Genomic DNA, 17,959 nt, shown 5'->3' on the forward strand with positions numbered 1-17,959 from the left:
AAGAATTCCTGAAGATTTTAATCAATTTTGTATTTTCATTAAAGTTTTCAAAGTTTTCAAATCTTTATTGTCACATCATGTTACTGGTACAGTACATATGAGTGAAATTCTTGTGTGCTAGCTTCACAAGCAGTAGTGGTGTGCAAAATCTATATAAAAAAAATATATATATACATATATAATATTAGACGCATGAACGTTGTGCAAAGAGCAGTTATGTGCAATATGAAGTGCATAATTGACATGGAGTCGATAAAGTGGCAGTGGGGTTTTTTTTTATGTATAAATTTTAATGTTTGTGCAAAATGCTTTCATACCATCATTATTATAAGCTTAATTTATTAAGTATTGTATAAAAATGTATACTAACCCTATTTAACAGACACCTTCATCCAAAGAAACATCCAGGCAAAGCAGTAGCACGTTGCAAACATGCATGATGTCAACTAGGCACAAGTGCAGCTAGGCTGAGCTTCCAAAAACAGCGACACATTATGTTTCTTAGCCACATTTCTGGGGGAATACAGCCACATGGTTTTTGGCTGAATTTGTCATATTTCTCCTAAAAACACATGGAAACAAAATGGTCTTGTCAGTGAAGTCAGAAACTTCCATGCAGAGCCCATTTTTACTCATTAAAAGGTTTTAGATAAACCTGTAAAATACCAGCCAAGTTTTGTTATCCATGGTTCACAGCACTCATTACATCCATCCTGATAGAATGTAGTGTTTCTCCGGGAAGCCGACAGGCTCCAGCAGAGTGGCTTGCCACAAGGATGCTTATTATTGAGATGAAACGAGACATCAAAGAAATTAAATCATTGAAAATACGGTGGGTAGTCATTGCTTAATTCCACACTGTTCTGTGTAATGTTCAGAAGAGTGTTTATATATGTTCCATGAGATATTCTCTCAGACTGGAGTGAATGGGCCTCATTCAAGTGATTTGAAGGATGATCTTCAGAAGCTAATGGAGGAGCGGATTCTTTCACATCTGTCAGTACATATGACATTACTGATTGGATGGGGATTTTATTGATGCATTTGTGAATTGCGTACCCCTAATTATGTGTGTTACAGTATATACATTGAAAATGCACCAAATGTTTATGTTTTTCCATTACATTAAATATTTCTTTTTCCTCCTTTGTTTCAGAGGCAAATGTACCATTGCCCATTTTTCTGATATTTTTGCTGCTAGGGAGTTCAAAGCCTGCATTGACTCCTTCTTTTATATCTTAGGATATAACCCAGAGACCAGGTAAGCGTGCTTTTCATTCACCTTGTTACGCGTCATAATGTTAGCGTGAGCTAATTGACTTTCAGCCTTCAAGCCATCTCACTGCTGTCTTTAAAACGATTCACACATTCCGCTTTCAAAAACATTTACATTTTAATTAGTTTCTGTTGCCATTCAAGGTTTAAGCTATTGACAAGCACCTTTCTGCTTTTCCATGCATAATGGCAGATTTTGCACTTAATTTTATGGAATTGCTGAAAGAGACTGTTCAGTTGTTATAGGAGACGAGAAAACAATACATGTTTTTGTCTATGCAAAACAGTATTTAAAAAGTCTAGCCTCTTTCATAGGCTTTATATGTGGAGCTATAAATATCAGTTGTCTTCTAAAATTAAACAAATCTAGCCTTGGATAAGACAACACACAACAGATTTCACCGTGGCATTACAGACTTAACACAAAGTAGACTAAAATGCAGAAGCTTACAGCCTACATAGGAATTAAGAATTTGAATAGCATTTACGTTCTTTTAATCAAATGCATTTCAGCAATGGGAGTATGGCTACATCTGTAAATGCAGAACTTTTGGCATTTTGATAATCTGGATCCTTCAAGTTTGTATTAACACTGTTTCAAGGAGAAAAGACACCAGCAATGATCTCAGGGAAGCAATTGTTGCTGCTTTTCACTCTGGAAAGGGTTATAAGGCCATTAAAATGAAATCCATCATTTTACACTGTCCATTGTTTACAAATACAGAGCATTGATGACAGTTGTCAGTCTTCTCAGGAGTGTATGTGCCAACAGATTCACCTGAAGGTCAGACTGAGCCCAAGAAATCGCAAAGAACCCAAGCACACATAGGGCTCCATATTCATAGGCCTTGGTTAACATGTTAAATGTTAAAGTTCAAGACTCTTTGATCAGAAATAGTCTGAACATGTGTGATTTTCGAAGAAGATTAGCTGGAAGCCCTTCTCTCCATAAAGAATATGGGAGTGCAGGTTAGGTTTCCAAAGTTCACAAGTTTTCTGCAACGATGTCCTTTGGACAAATGAGACAAAAGTGGAGGTTTGGTCATAATGCACCATGCCATGTTTAGAGAGAACCCAACAAATATTGTCACCACAAATATCTCATACCAGCCATCACTTTGAGAATACATGAATTCGGCCTACCTGAAGCATCAAAACATCACTGAACTGAAGCAATGCTGTAAGAAAGAATTGCCCAAAATAACTTGGACTGATGTATTATTTTTTTCTGAATGAGTTCATCAAGTTATTGCTGCTAAAATTGGTTCTACAGATAAGTCATTCTTTTCTGCATACAGCTTTTGCAGCCTGGCTTGTTATTTGTTATTGACCTATTAGAGTCTTATGTATTGTCACTTAAATATACTTAATTTTTGGATGTGGAATTGGAAGGTATACTTTGACATCACTGTATGTGAAGATTACTTGGGTATCATCGCTTTTAATGATTTAGCCTTTGTCTGGTTTATCATTCCAATGAAACACTTTTCTTTTAGTTTGAACTTGATAGGCTGCAGAGTTCTCAGTAGACATCCCTCTACCACAATTCTCATTTTGTAATGTATTTCCCAGATTGTGCTAATGACAGTACAGACTCTTGCCTGGTGGGCCTTGACCTACCAATATAAATTTGCTCAAGAGGAAAGTGCATTCTGTGCTCCATCAGCGTTCAGCCTGATTGGAGACAAAACTGATTGCATTCTCTGGGCAGATCATATTTTATACTTGTTAGTACTGGTTATAGACTGCATAGGAATGTCATGCTGCCATGTTTTATACTTTTTAACAAAAGCATTAAAGCAATAAATGGAGCAGATTCTGTAGAATGTGAACACTCGTATACCTGTCCAGAAAATTTATATTTTTAAAGTTGCACCCCCAGAACTTATACAATACTAATAATCTTTGTTCATTAAGCCTGATGTTTTACTAGGACTATATATAGCAACCTCTGGGAGTGGTTTACAAACATCTCTATATGAAGAACATTAAAATATAAATAAATACATCAACCTGACGTATCTCCATTTTTATATGTCAAATATTCATAGTTATTCGGCTGTATCCATCACAGAATAAAATTAAATGGCTGCCAAATCTCTTGGGCTCAGGTGAGTGCTATGTAATGCTCTTTACAGGTAGAACACATTTATGTGTTTGTCTTATAATACATCAAACAGTGGCACAGTCTTAGTTGTAGGATCTAGACTGCATATTCATAAAAATGGGGTAAGAGAAAAATTTCCAACAATTGTAGCAGTTCTGTTGTATCCATAAACTTATCTATTAAACAGTGTATAATTTAGATATGATATGGGAAACATTTATCATTATGGTAGAATGTGAATGCACTGTGACAACCATGTAGATTTAGTAAAGTGTCTCCAAACAGAGAAATTGACAACTGTAATTAATTGCTATTTTGTAATAATTGTTAGTGATTAGCCAAACAGATTATGACTAGTATATATTTTAGTAATTGTAATTGGTCATAATTATTTTTCAGATGGTTTGCACTCTGGGAAATGAATATGGAGATTATCATATCAGAAAATCACCAACATGATATTTTCTGTCCAGCTAATTTCACTTTAAATTCATAAAGTACAAACTAAAATGTGCAGTTACATCATGTGTGTGTGCGTGTGAGAGGGGGGAAGTTACTGACCATCAAAATCACATTTAAATATTTCAAGGTTTGTGTGTGTGTGTCTATATGTATATATAATATGAGATACTTCAGGGTAGCATACTATCAGTGCATTGGTTTTACCTTCTATATAGTACCTCACAGATAACATCAGATTGCTAGCCACCATCATGTAATATTTTCCTTATTTCAGGTTAAATACCACAAAAAGGACAATGGAACCAAAATAAGGTTTTGCAATTTTGTGTGGGGGAAAAACGCATGCTATACCATACAGAAAGGCCAAATGTAATAGTATGAACTATGAATTATTAAGTCATGCAATTGATATTAGATGTTGTGTATGAAATGTATGAAAGGTCCAGACATGTTTTTTAACGCTTACATAATTGTTAGATAGGCAAACAAGTCACAGCTTGTATTAATACATATGCAGAGAAATAAACATTTTTGTTGCGAGTTAAAATGCACAAATCAAATCATTACTACTTTATTTACTACAGTGGCGGCGACCCGACTATGAGTAATGTATACCTCCTCGGCGTGCGAATGACCGTTGTATGTCAGGAGCCCCCTGGATCGGGGCCCCACGCGTTCTCTCCATCTCCAGTGCCGCTGGTACCGCCTACTCCCCTCCTTCCTCCTTTTCCAGTTTCTGCTTGTTTGGTATGCTGGCCGGAGCGCCAGCAGCTCTGTGAGCCGGGCTTGTTTGTGTGGGAGAGCGACAGAAATGGATCGCGTTTCCAGCATGTCTGTATGTAAGGTCGCGGCACATGCTCAGTCGGCTCTGCTGGAAGGGGAAGTTAAGGCTGAGGTCATAGCACAAGCTCAGTAAAAAATCCCTGAAAGGCTGCGCGCTCCTCCATTTTGAGTACTAATAGGGGAAACTGGTAATTTATTTCAGCCATACCAGGAAATCTGTCAACATTAAAAAGATACACCCGGGTGTCTGAAATGGACGACTTGTTCAGTCCGCGAAGGTAGGCTTTGTTACAGATCTTGCCATTATGTATACAATTGCGTATTTTTACTCTGACGACAGTCTTAAGGTGTTAGCTCGAAAATATTTGCAGTGGCTTCAGTCGTCTTTTTGCAAGGTTATGTGCGCCATTGTCAATATACTTGTTTTGTGTGCGTTAGCTCGCTGTGACTCCGAAAACAGTGCCGAGCTGAATTTACCTTTGCAAAACGGCTAACGCTTTTATATTTGAGCAGGTAAATGTCACCGATCACTGAATCTTTCACTCGTTTATTTCTGTTACTTTAATAATATAAGCTGCGCTGCGTGCCAAGACTCCATTTTGCAGTAATTTTAAGCCTTGCTTTACAGTGGAGGTGACGTGACGAAAGATCGACGTACAACTGCATTCGCCTAGTTGTCAAGTAACGTTCAAGCTTGCCAGCGGAGATCTGGAGCTCTGACAGTGCGGCTATTAACGTTAAGGCCCATCGCTGTGTTTATGTAACCCTTGGAGGGAGTGTTTCAGTGATGTAACGATTGGCTGGTATTGATAAAAAGGGCGGGACTAGCGGTGATTGCTGTGTCAATCGTCGATTCAAAACGTCGGGTTTGTTTTGTTTTGACACGATGTGGTTGATAAATAGTCACAGTTGTCGCTTTATTGAAAAAATACTTCAACTGAGAGTCGGACTGGGTGAACAAATGGGTATCCTTTCAATTGCAAAATGCATATATGGAATCAACCCGTAACTTAATGTAACATTTATTGATACTGCAGATTGTCCTCAGCCTAGTTTGCTTACCCCAAGCCTGTCCTCATTTTTGGTAACACTTGACTTGCTTAGAATACTTTTTATCATCAACAACAACCCAGAGTGGTTGGACTATTTAAACATTTATATATGGGCCTGACTGACCTGAACTTTGGTCATTTTCGGTGTACTCTAAAGGTTTGACTATAATTTTGGCGTCTTTACTTCAATTCTAATTTAACTTACAATATATTTTTCGAAGTGGTTTCTAGTGCTACAAATATTTTTGCAAACATAAATTAGCCATTTAAAATTCATTGCTTCAGAGCTGAAGTGTGAAAAAAATCAATGTAATATAGCTATTTATAAGTAAAATATACTTAAAATTTAGAGTACAAATGTAAACACCTCACAGGCAACAAACTTGAAAATTTTGACATGGTTCTGACTTTTAATTGATATCTAGAAATTTAGATTAGTCCATTGTCCTTCTCTAGAGATTTCAGTTTAACCAAATGCTGGAATTTAGAGAGATGTTACTGTGCAGTAATTATTGTGGTTCAGTTTTTTTTTTTTTTTTTTTTTTTTTTTTTGGATTTTGGAGTTTTTGGATAAAGCTTTTATTATTCTGTTGTTTCCTGAAGGTTGGTTACTTAACTGTTGGTGCAGGTATTAGTGTAGCTTGGCTGACATTTTCTGATAAATATTGCAATTTGATTTGCGATATTTCTTAAAAGTGAAGCTTCAGTTCAGTATTCAATGTGTAATAGATTTAAAACACGTGACGCAGCATTACCACATGAGATACAATCAAAATATTAACTGGTCTATATTCTAATTCAGGCACGTGAACCTAAAGATATGAATTGCTTCCAATGTGTATTTATTACTTTTTTAACCCTTGTGTAAATACCTCGAGTCTTTACTTACCTGGCATATACATATTTAAAAATCAAGCCATAAGTACCTGTATCTCTGTAAACCTTTATTGAATACCTCATTCCTGAACACTTAACAATTTCTAAACAAGCTGAACTTTTCACATCGTCATCTGATGATGGTGGTCATCTGAGGATGATGGTTATATGATTTGTTGTGGACACTGTTCCCAGATTATGCAACATAATCTTTATCTGCAACAGTTTACTATAAATATAAGCTAAAGCAACTTACAATTATTGTTTTATGGTCATATATTTGCCAAAAAAAGTGCTGGGTTTTAAGTGCGTTATTTTATAGCAGCTCTCGCCCGCTTTTTTACTCTTACTAAAATAAGTGTTTCCTGAAAGTCCCATGGACAGAAGGATTAAATTAGCAGAGAACAAACATAAACAATTATGTACATAACTGGCATGCAAGTACGCATTCACCTTTATAAATACTTGCAGCAATTGATTTTTGTAAGAGTGCCAATATGTTTGTATTTTGCGTATTTGCTCTATGACAAATTATGAAGTACGAATTAGCATTTAAAGGTTAAAATGTAGCATAATTTCTTGTCACATACATACAAATGCACTTAAAATAAGTACGCATTTGCACTTCTTCCAACAAACTATTGTCGCACGTATCGTCTTTATTGCTGAATGCGTACTTGTGTATCAGTTATGTGCAGTTATGAGCTCGGTCACACTAATAAACTAATAAAAATAAAAACAATTCCAGTGAGAGAAAATTAGAGATCCTGAAGCTAATGCTGCTTGGACCCCTAATAATATGACATTTTTGCAAACAATCTCTGACCATGAAATAGGTAGGTAATTCACTTATAACTCAGCAGCGGAATTAATTTTTTTTCATACCGTGAATGTAACGTTTTCCTTCGGTTCCACATGTTGGTTGTTTGTGGGCGTATCCACAGTCGCGTTGGACCACTACTTTTTGGTGAGTATAACTGGCACGTGAGGATCACAAGAATCGCTGTCACACAACGAGAATGATATGAATTCGCAAAGCCATTCTGAAGAGTTTTAAACCCCTAGTCAGATGTGTTATATAATGCATGCCCTGATTCATTGTTTCGAATCGCATTTTCGATTTGAAATCGATAAATCCTTCAGTCCTAATGTTCACATTCAATCTGTTCTTTAAATGGTCTTGTTTACCTCTCCTTTTCTTCTGATTATTTTTGGAAAACATCTTCGTTATAGTAATACCCCACTATTTCTGCATTAATATTATCTCTTGTGTTGGCACCAGGTTTCAGGATTAATTTTCCATTATTTTTTGCTGTTTTTATACCCGTCTGACATCTACATATATTCTTTGAGTCAGCATATTTACATGTATTGGGTCCAGTTACGTAGCTGCTTGTGTTGCATTCATATTAAATGAGGCTTTTGTCATTCAGCATTTGATTGTTTCACACAAGCTTTTTATTTCATGAACACAATTTGTAGCTACATCATTAAAAATTTGTTTCAGTTCTTTAAAATTGAACCTTTAAGCAATTAGTTTTGTTCATATAGTATCATACCTCATCCTTCCTACAGGTGTTCCAGTAAAAATTTTAATTAGGCTTTATCAATTCACTTAATTTCAGGTTTACTGAATTTGAATAACCCCCCCCCCCCCCCGTTTCCTAGGTCATTAGCTATGACCTATGGGTTAAAGTTTGTGATGCTGAACACTGCATTGTACTTTGTAATTCCTCCTAAAAAGCTAAATTAATATCAGAGTTCCATATAAGCATTCCACCAGTCCATAAATGTTTACCACATGTCCATACAAAATTGAAGCATAAACCTCTAAGGACAGAATTAATTTGACTTTTTTCCCCCCAATGAACAGTTTGTCAAAACCCAACTGAGGCACATTTCAGGAGAAATATTTTTGCAGCTAATATTATCAAGGTTTCCTTGTACAGCCTGAATACTTATGTCCTGGGTGTTGCCTGCCCTGTTCCCTGTGCTTCCTGCTATAGGCTGCAGACTGGATGTAGCCTAATCCTGCTTGGGATAAGCTGTTAAAATGGATGATCACAACACATGAGTACATTTAAAACTTATTTCCTTTTGCATTGCAATATAGTTCAGGTTAATAGATAACTTAATGAATCATTGTGTATTGGTTTGGTGCTTTGTGGTGAACTGGTATTTACTGAGGAACCGTACTCACCTTATGCTCTTCCAAGAGAAGCTTTGGCCTGCCCAGGAATAAGATGCTTTCCTCTCTTTATCATTAGCAGACTTATAAGCTAAAGTAGTTGGTCAGGAGTGTACATTCTGTCAAACCCCTTTAAACCTACCTTAACGATGACCAGAACTCAGTCAATTGATAAAATGAATGCTTAAAGTAGATATAATGTAATACAGTCAGTCTCAGAAATATGCAAGGAGAATTGTATCTATATATACAGGGAAAAGATGTTTCATTTCAGCGAGAAGAGGACATGAATCCATGGTGTTGATGCCCTTATTGATAAGGGAAATACAAGCACAGTTATCTCAGTTTAAGCTCATGACCTTTCATTGAGAGTAGCACTTTAGCATCAAACTAATATTGGGTCAGTTAAATTTTATTAGTAATTATTGCATATTAGTTAAAAAAGCAGGTCAAGCATTTTTTGTTTTATTGTAATATCAGCGGTTTTAATCATTGTCAGCTTGAATTAATCGGTGAGTTCAGGTTGCTTGTGAAATGGACCCACGATCACTGTAGAATATGTATGAATATGCATGTTACTGCTGTGACGAGGCTTTTCAATCTCTCTGATTTCTTTTATGGACTTTACAAGGGAGTAAACTAGTCAACTATCACCCATCAGTCTTTGAATTCCCTGAAAAGGTCGGGATGTTTATCCAACAGACGTTTGGTCAGGTTTGATGTGTTGCCTCCCTTTGTGAGACACTTTAAAACAGCACTTGCACGGTTTTCACTGACTTCATAGCCAAATATCTCCCTCTTCTTTGAACAGTAAAGAAGGGAACCCCTCTCTGTATTGTTGCTCTCAGCTGTTTCTCGCAACGTCACCCACCACTAATACAATGTGACTGCTGTCAGCATTGAGCTTAAAGAGAGAGATTCATTTTAGCCAGATCAAATAGCCATTCACATAGTATCATTTTTTTCACAATGCTGGTATTGTACCATTTTCAAAACTCTAGTACCGCAATTTTTTTCAGTACCGGTTTACTGTGCAACCCTACTCTGGTCCCAGTCTTTGGTTATCATGGTTTCCAGTATAGGCAATATACAGCTGTCATAATCAGTTCAACAACCCAAATAAAGTAAAATATTATATCTTAAAAGCATAGAAGATGAGTTGTTAAAGAAAAAGCCGACAAAAACACCACAGATTATTAAATCGTAGTCAATGTATTAAATCAATAGCGCAATGGGATTGTAATTGAAAGTTAAATCTTGTTTTGTAAATTATTTTTTAATTTCTTTTTTCACTTAAATATTGCCTGCTACAAGATACTAAAGGTAGAAACGGTACGAAAGAATCACTCTGGATTTCAGGCATCAATGAAAAGCTGAAATTGCAATAAGGGTGTTTAGACTAGATAGCCTCTGTATATTGCATCACATTATAAATTGTTACATCGATTATTTTTTTGTATCACGTTGGGGTGAATGCAGGGTTTCCAGGTCTTGTCTTGATTCAAACATGGTTACACTGCCATACCAACGGAAACAAAGTACCGTTCTTTTTGAGTACTGGAATTTTAAAAAGGCTTTTTATATTTATATTACATATATAGGTTATCTATCTAAGCATTGTCAGTTATAAGATAAATGTCTAGCAGTTTTTTGACCTGTTCATCTACCTACCACATTGTTGCAGAATATTAGCAAAAGTGAAATCCATGGGGGAGCTCAAGTTGAAAGTGTACAATGTTTCCATTTGGAAATGTATGATTCCGCTAGTGTTAAAGCAACTAGAAGACTTGATTCTTCCTTCTGTGTTTGGACTGAAATTTCCTCCTTAACAGGGGTTTTCTCTAGGCACAAATCATAGCGACAGTTTCTGGGCGCTACTCCGTTCAATTTCATGAATCTGCCTTATCACCATGGCAACAGACTACTTTTTACAAAGAGAACTTCATTTTCTTTAATCCGTTGCAGCTGGAGATATGAGCATTGTTATTGAACTGTTGCTATGGTTACCAGTACTGTTACAACTGCAATTTCCTGGTTCTTTTTATGTTGTTGCATGTAGTTTGCATTTGTGCTTAAATTTCTTCTCTGAAAACTTAGATGTAATAACAAAAATCAATTGAATCAAAAATGGATGTATGACCCCAGTTTGTTGGTGGCATTCTGTCTAGCTGGTATGTAATGATGCATTCTAGAATATTGAACAGCAAAAATAGCATATTTTTTCATTTACTATCTGCCTTTCTTCTGTAATGATTTAAAACATGCTTGTGATTTTCACTGATTGATCTGGTTATCTGAAGTAATTTTAGTTAAATATTTTTAATGGTTTGATTTTGATCATTAATCTCTCTTTCAGGCGACTGAACAGCACGCAAGGGGAAATCCGAGTGGGTCCCAGTCACCAAGTATGTTTCAAAGTGCTATGTTTCACTGTATATATATATATATTCAGTGTCTTATGAGTTGTCTTCACATATGTAACAGCAATTGATTCGGCTTTTTGCTACATATTTTTTACTTTTATTTTGTATATTTCTTTTAAGAATCAGACTAGCATTATTCTGACTGTCATTTGTGTTTATAATTTTGCTTATAGAAAAACTTCAAATAGTATTTAGCAACCATGGGGAATGATTATGATTGGCCAGTATCTCAGTTCCATGCTGGTCTGATACAGATTCAAGCTTGGTGTAAAGGTTTCTCTTGCAAATCAATCTTTCATATGCAAACAGATCTGTACATTTTCATATTTAGCATTTAACCATCAGCTCATTTTAGCACAATTAAATTAAATGATGTGTTTTTCTGGTGGCATTTGGTTTTGCAGCTTTTTCTTCTTGCAGGCCTTGGCTCTCGCTTGTTACACATTTTCTTATTTTAATAGCCCGTTCTTTTGCTCTGAGGCGTATGGCCAGCCTGGGGGATGCATTCCCTCCATCTCTCCTGATATCTGATTGCAGATCTGTCTCTGTCTGCAGGCCAAGCTTCCCGAGCTGCAGGCCTTCCCACCTCTGAGCAGCCAGCCTGTGACTGAGAATGAAGAGCTGGTCTGGATGCCAGGGGTCAATGACTGTGACTTGCTCATGTATTTGCGAGCAGCCAGGTGACCAAACGCACTGTACATGGCAATTTAATTTTGGTTTCCTTTGGCAATTTAATAGCACAAATATGAATATTTGTGATTAGCGCTGTTTATTTCAAAGCCTTGTGTTTTTTTTTTTTTGTTTTTTTTTTTTGACTGCTTAACACTTTCCTCGTATCCTTCTTTCAGGAGCATGGCTGCGTTTGCAGGAATGTGTGATGGAGGTTCGACAGAGGACGGATGTTTAGCTGCTTCACGCGATGATACAACACTAAATGCATTAAATACTGTAAGTAAGGACATAAGAACCTGACTTCAGTCTGCTTTGCAGTCCATATTGACACTCAAAGCCAGCAATCTTGGCATTGTATGCCATAACTTTTCTAAAGATAAAGTCCCATGAACATACTAGTGTAAAATTACACTAAACAGAAACAGAAAATTATAGTGTAAATCAAGAACAGAATCATGGTCAATTTGTACCAACACTGAACTTAAAATAGTCTTATAAAGGCACATAGGCATTGGGTCCATTGTTTGATATATAATATTTTTCAGTTTCATCAGCTCTGATAAGGATTTGGATAAATCTGAAAAACAAATGAATGCATATTTATCATACTATCTTCAGCAATACATTTTCTTTATTGGAATTGTTTGCATTTTTCATTTAATGTTGTGCAGACGGGATTAATATCATTCTTTTGAATTGTTAATTTTCTGTCAAGTTAGAATGGATGAATGCAAAGTGTGAATGGTGGTCTCACTTGATTGCACCGTTTCTTTGCAGCTACATGAATGTAACTATGATGCAGGGAAGGCCCTCCAGCGTCTGGTCAAGAAACCTGTGCCCAAGCTAATTGAAAAGTGCTGGTCTGAGGATGAGGTGGTAAGAGATACTAGTCATGCTGTTATTTTGTGAATTTGTAATAACAACTTGTAATCTTTCTCGTGTTATGCCAAAAATTACAATGCAGAATGAAACCTTCATGAACTGCTGTATAAATGCTTTTATTGACTGCTACAATAGCCATACAATGCCCACATAAGGTCTTGAGACACTTGCTTAAGTCTAAAAATGTTGCTAATTTATTGGTTTCAAACTGATACCGGATCCGAATGACATCACAACGCGATGCGGGGTATTTTGTACTGTAGTAGGACTGGACAACGTGCAACATTGCACGACATCGCATACCAACATCACATGTTACGTACATCCAATTCTTACATCAATGGTCAGTTTTTCTTACCTTCAATTTGGTACAGATATTATAGCACAAGGAGTTTAAGTCTTACTAAAACTTCACTGTTGATTAATGACACACACAACCATGTGTTTGAAGTAAATGCACTTTCGCTTTTGCTAAATAAAATATTATAGTACTGTAACGTCGCAAACACAAAGCTGTATATAAAACGAACCATCACAGCAACAACACAGGGATCCAGAAATGTAGTCAGTACACGTCTCTCTCCCCTTCAGTTTCAGTAGCACTTAAAGCTATCTCTGTAGTTCTTTAATTTTTAAAGAAAATTAACGTTATAGTTTTTAGGCTGTTGAACTATTTTCTTCCACCAATGATTAAATGTTTCTGTTTAGGTTTTGTTAATTTTGTGTTCTATGTCTGGAATTTTAAGGATCATTAGTTAGAATTAAAAGTTATAATGATGCATTGATTTAATACTGTTCTTTGTCTGGCTGGCACTACATGTGTGGTTAGAGAACATTAATCAACACCCTTTTGACTAATCAGATTTGAGATTTCGGCACTGCCCCATTATAAGAAATATAAATTGTGAATGAGCCTGCTAGAAAACCTAGATTATTTATGGTTTTTACCTTTGAAGGCAATACTTATTAACCTCTTATTCCCAGAATCTTTTTTGAAGTATCTGAAGTGCTTGTGAGAACAGGGTGATGCATGAAGATTTAATTGAATTTCCTATATTCAGGTTGAATTTCAGGCTAGTTTTATTAACCTTACATGTAGATGGATTTTTAGTGTGACACTTCACAATGGATAATTGGCTTTCTGTAATTTTTTTTCTGTTAAACAGTGATGTTAGTCTATAAAGGAACTGTTGTCCATTAAGATGCAAAACTTACACAGAAACATTAAACGTAGTTGTGTGATATAGAATTCAGAATATAAATTCATTGCTTATCTTCAGATTGCTCTTTATGAATAGTCTTCTGGATTAATAAGAATTAAATTCATATGATCTAATTAATTTACTGTTAGTTTAATTCTTTGATACAAATTACAAGGAAGCCAAGGATGCCGTCCTGCACTCTTTGAAGTCCAGATTTAATTAATTTTTTTTTTATTTTTTTGTACATGAAGATTAAATGCAAATGTGCATTTTAATGCACCTCTTCCAATTTATAATTTTTTTTTATTGCAGTTTTCTTTTTTGGTTTTGTTTACATTTGTCTAGCGATGCTGATTTTTAATAATTTCAGATTAGCTTCTTATTTGCATGTGTATGTTCTGTAGGATTTGCATGTGTATGTTCTGTATGGTATTTGATAAGTGTCTGTCCTATTTAACTGTTATGATTTATTTTTTTTTTATCCTTCCCGTCTATTCCCATATGTCACGCTTGCTAGATAAAATGGTTCTCAGATTTTTTTTTAAATGATTTTTCTTCAGGACGTCATTATCGCAGCGTTTAGGTTTTTCCCCGTTTTCCTTAATTTTCTCTGTGGTTTTCCCCATAGTGGCAGTTATGTAATAAGGATCAATGCAAAGAGCCAGTTCTGTGAAACATTTCCTGACAAAAGAACCCTGTTTCAGCCTGGCGCCTTGCAATTTGTTACTGCACTTGTGCTCCCTCTCCAGACCCTCCTCTTCTCTGTTGCCTAGCAACAGAGGGCTGGAGCTATCAAGACTGGGACAGAGTGATTCGTAGAGAAGATTGGTGGGTGATTTATTAGCTAGGCTGCGAGTCTGGTCGGCTCAAGCAGCTGAAATGGAGCCTTAAACTGTTAAACTGGAGCTGAGATAACGGAAGGCCGTAGCTGCGAAGGGCAGCAGTTATGCAGCATTGTAAGCTGCTGAGTAATGTGAATAACCCTTACTTCTATAAAGTATTGTTTTTGGTCATTATAAAAATCGTGTTCCGTTATACTCAGTTAAAGCAATATTTAAGATTGGCAGAGGAAGCTTATTATAGTGTCAAAATCTGACTAGCCGAGAAATGCAGACTGCTTTAGGCCAGCAGGCAGCCTCGTTTGATAGTCAAACCTGTTCATTTCATGCTCTGCATGCTCTTTAAATGCTCAGCATTGAAGGGCCTAATTACCTAGATTTATAGATTTCAGTCTATCAGTGTACACAGTGCTTTAAACTTGCTAAACACTGTTCAGCATGTGTTGGAGTAAATATATGTTGAAAAGCAATCCTATTGAAATTTCCAGAATATTATTTGTAAAATAAGTGATACTAGTATGGTTTTTGTATGCTTCTTTTTTTTCTTTATGGGGATGAAAATTTAAAATGGATATACATTTGGCATTTCCAAGTATAGCAGATTTTAATAGATTGAATATGGTACCTCAAAAGCACAGTTATAGCATTTTATTACTATTGCCCAAATTCACAATTCCTCTGAGCATAAAAATATTTATTAGAAAGCAAAGTACAGGACCAATCTGTTTTGCTGTCTTTCAGAATTTTGTCATTGAGATAAACATGTTACACTTGTCTCCTATTGTTTGCAGAAGTTTAAAATTTTAAATGTGGGCAGATAATTCTGCTTATAAAACTGGTTCTTATATTGCCGGTGGGGTTATTTAATATTTATTATCATTGATACCATTAATTGTGAATTGTTTAGAATTGTGATAATAAATTTCTTCTATGTACTAGAAAGCAACTAGAAACAAGTGTTTAGCAAAACTAAATTGAATTTTTTTACTGTAACAATTATGAACAAAACTGTATATGTACCTACAAATTATTTCCAAATTCGCTTCAATAAATTAGTAATGCATGCATCTGTTTTATATATAATTAATGCCGATTCCACAGAATTCAGATACATAACTAATATAGGTACATAAATCCTTACTGCACTTAAATGTGCTTCCAATTCATTTATAGTCCAGTTGAAATGAGTTGGTATATCTATGAATTAATGTTTCCCCAGCTTCTCCCAGTTTTGCAGATTGGCTTTGCCAAGGTTGACTTCAAAAGTGATAATTAGTCCAGTGTATTCTGGGTGAAATTAAGTCATAGGCTTTTAAAATAATTTCCATAATTTTTCTAAACACACGTTAGTTGGTGAGTCATTTTATGAATGAATGGTTTTGGTAGATGATTATGACAACTGTACACTATAAGATTGAATCTTAGACTAATGTGTATTTTACATAAATTTCCACTGCCTTTTTCTGTGTTTTTATTAACATCAGTCAGAATATAACTTTTTGGTCTTGTAGCATTTTGAATAGTTACATTTTCCAAATGTTATTTTTTTCTTGAATACATATGTGTTCCAGTCATTTGCTTAATTTGAACAAGCTGAATGACTATTAAATTAATCAACATGTGCAATTGCCATGTGCATTGATAGACTTTAAACTATTTGAGCTTCATTCATTTTATTAACCCAAAATGCCACCGTATTGCTTCCAGTTCTGAATAATTTATAAAGTCCAATGGTACAGGCATCCCACAGACTTACCATTGTTACAGATTATAGGTCCATGTCAGTTTTTCAGTGCAGCACTTCAATTCATAAGTTCTTGTTTTGCAAAAATTGCCCACTTCTGTGTGCAAGTTGCATGAAGTCCCTAATACTGCAGAATTGACTTTCTTCTTTCTGTTATTAGTAAGGTGTCTGGTGAACTGGCAGTTAAAAGTGGGTTTGAGAACTGTAACCGTATATTTGTGTCCTGAAAAAGAGCAGCATGCTCAGCTGTGCGGTCCTCTGCTCCACGCCAGGTTTTCAGTCTTGCCCTAGACCACAGGCTGCCTCGCAGAAGGATCACATGTAAAGCCTTCCCCTTTGTAGTGGAGGGGCAGAGAGTGACAAGCAAATTCTTGCTTGTAAAAGAAAAAAGCTGTTCACCTCTCAAGACTCTGGATTTTAACCTTGAATAAGTTTCCCTCTGCTTGGATATAAAAATTAGTGCCTTATTCTCTTTGGAGTTTACCTGTTTTTGTGGAGTTTCTTGGAGGAAACCTTTATCCAGGATTGCTGAGGGCTTGTGTCGAACAAGAAAGTAAATCTGACGAAGGTCTGGTCGGCTGTCTGTGAATGTTTTTTGCCTTTTCCGTTGCATGGGGCTATATTTTTATCTCTTAGTCTCTTAAAGGAACATAAATGTTGATTTAGATATTTCATTTGTCTTTATGTTTTGCCTTTCTGCTTTTCAAAATTCAGCTGTATATATTTATCTGTGGGGTATTACCACATTTGAGAATTTTTGTCCTGTTTTCGCTTGTACTTTTATCATATGACATGAGTTTGGCTTTTGTGTAATTTTATAAGGCTTAGTTTGTTCTGATGCCCATAAACAAAGTATATTAATTATTAACTGAAGTTGCTTTAATGATTTTTGTCACTTTTTCCTCCGTTATGGTTTTCCTGCAGATTTTCCCTTGATACAATTTCATCATATACATTGATTTTTGAGTGCGAATTTGAAGCTGCATTTTATTTTAAAGCGATGCAGTTTATATAGATAAGTTTGAATGCAATTTCATCGCTGTTAACTGTGTTTCTCCATTTCCTTTTCTTTATCAAAAAACAGAAACGGTTCATTAAAGGCCTAAGGCAGTACGGAAAGAACTTCTTCAGGATTCGGAAGGAACTGCTCCCCAACAAGGAAACGGTAAGGTCTACATTTCCAGCAGGAGTTCTGGGCTGTTTGTGCTTTACAATTTGAACGTGTTTTATGCAGCTTCCATGGAGACTTCCTGATTTTAAACAAAAAGAGAAGCGCGGCCACTATAAAGGGTCTCTGTTTTGGGCATGTTGGATAAATCATGTTGGATTAAACTGTAACCTTTGACCTGTAACAGATTTTTTTACGTTGGTGCCCTTTAAAGCTATTTCTGCCTCTCTGCAAACTTCCCGGCTGTTTTTAGTCTTCGAAACCCTTTCATTCATAGATCCACAGT

General features: G+C 35.8%; 1 protein-coding gene across 10 annotated transcripts in view; it reads left to right on the top strand.

Moving 5' to 3' along the window:
• LOC111853177 (arginine-glutamic acid dipeptide repeats protein-like) overlaps positions 1-17,959 on the top strand; it is a 120,920-nt gene that overhangs the window by 80,708 nt on the left and 22,253 nt on the right. For 8 of the 10 annotated variants that reach the window (XM_072715014.1, XM_072715013.1, XM_072715020.1 and 5 more), the window contains exons 6-11: positions 1,157-1,261; positions 11,100-11,148; positions 11,722-11,846; positions 12,015-12,114; positions 12,616-12,714; positions 17,590-17,670. In XM_072715014.1, the coding sequence (XP_072571115.1) occupies positions 1,157-1,261; positions 11,100-11,148; positions 11,722-11,846; positions 12,015-12,114; positions 12,616-12,714; positions 17,590-17,670 (559 nt within the window). Of the gene's footprint in view, positions 1-1,156; positions 1,262-4,646; positions 4,906-11,099; positions 11,149-11,721; positions 11,847-12,014; positions 12,115-12,615; positions 12,715-17,589; positions 17,671-17,959 lie in introns of those variants that run through there. The other 2 variants (XM_072715021.1, XM_072715022.1) reach the window with 1 other exon arrangement.

This window comes from Paramormyrops kingsleyae, chromosome 8 (genome assembly GCF_048594095.1).
Source record: "Paramormyrops kingsleyae isolate MSU_618 chromosome 8, PKINGS_0.4, whole genome shotgun sequence".
NCBI classification, from domain to species: domain Eukaryota; kingdom Metazoa; phylum Chordata; class Actinopteri; order Osteoglossiformes; family Mormyridae; genus Paramormyrops; species Paramormyrops kingsleyae.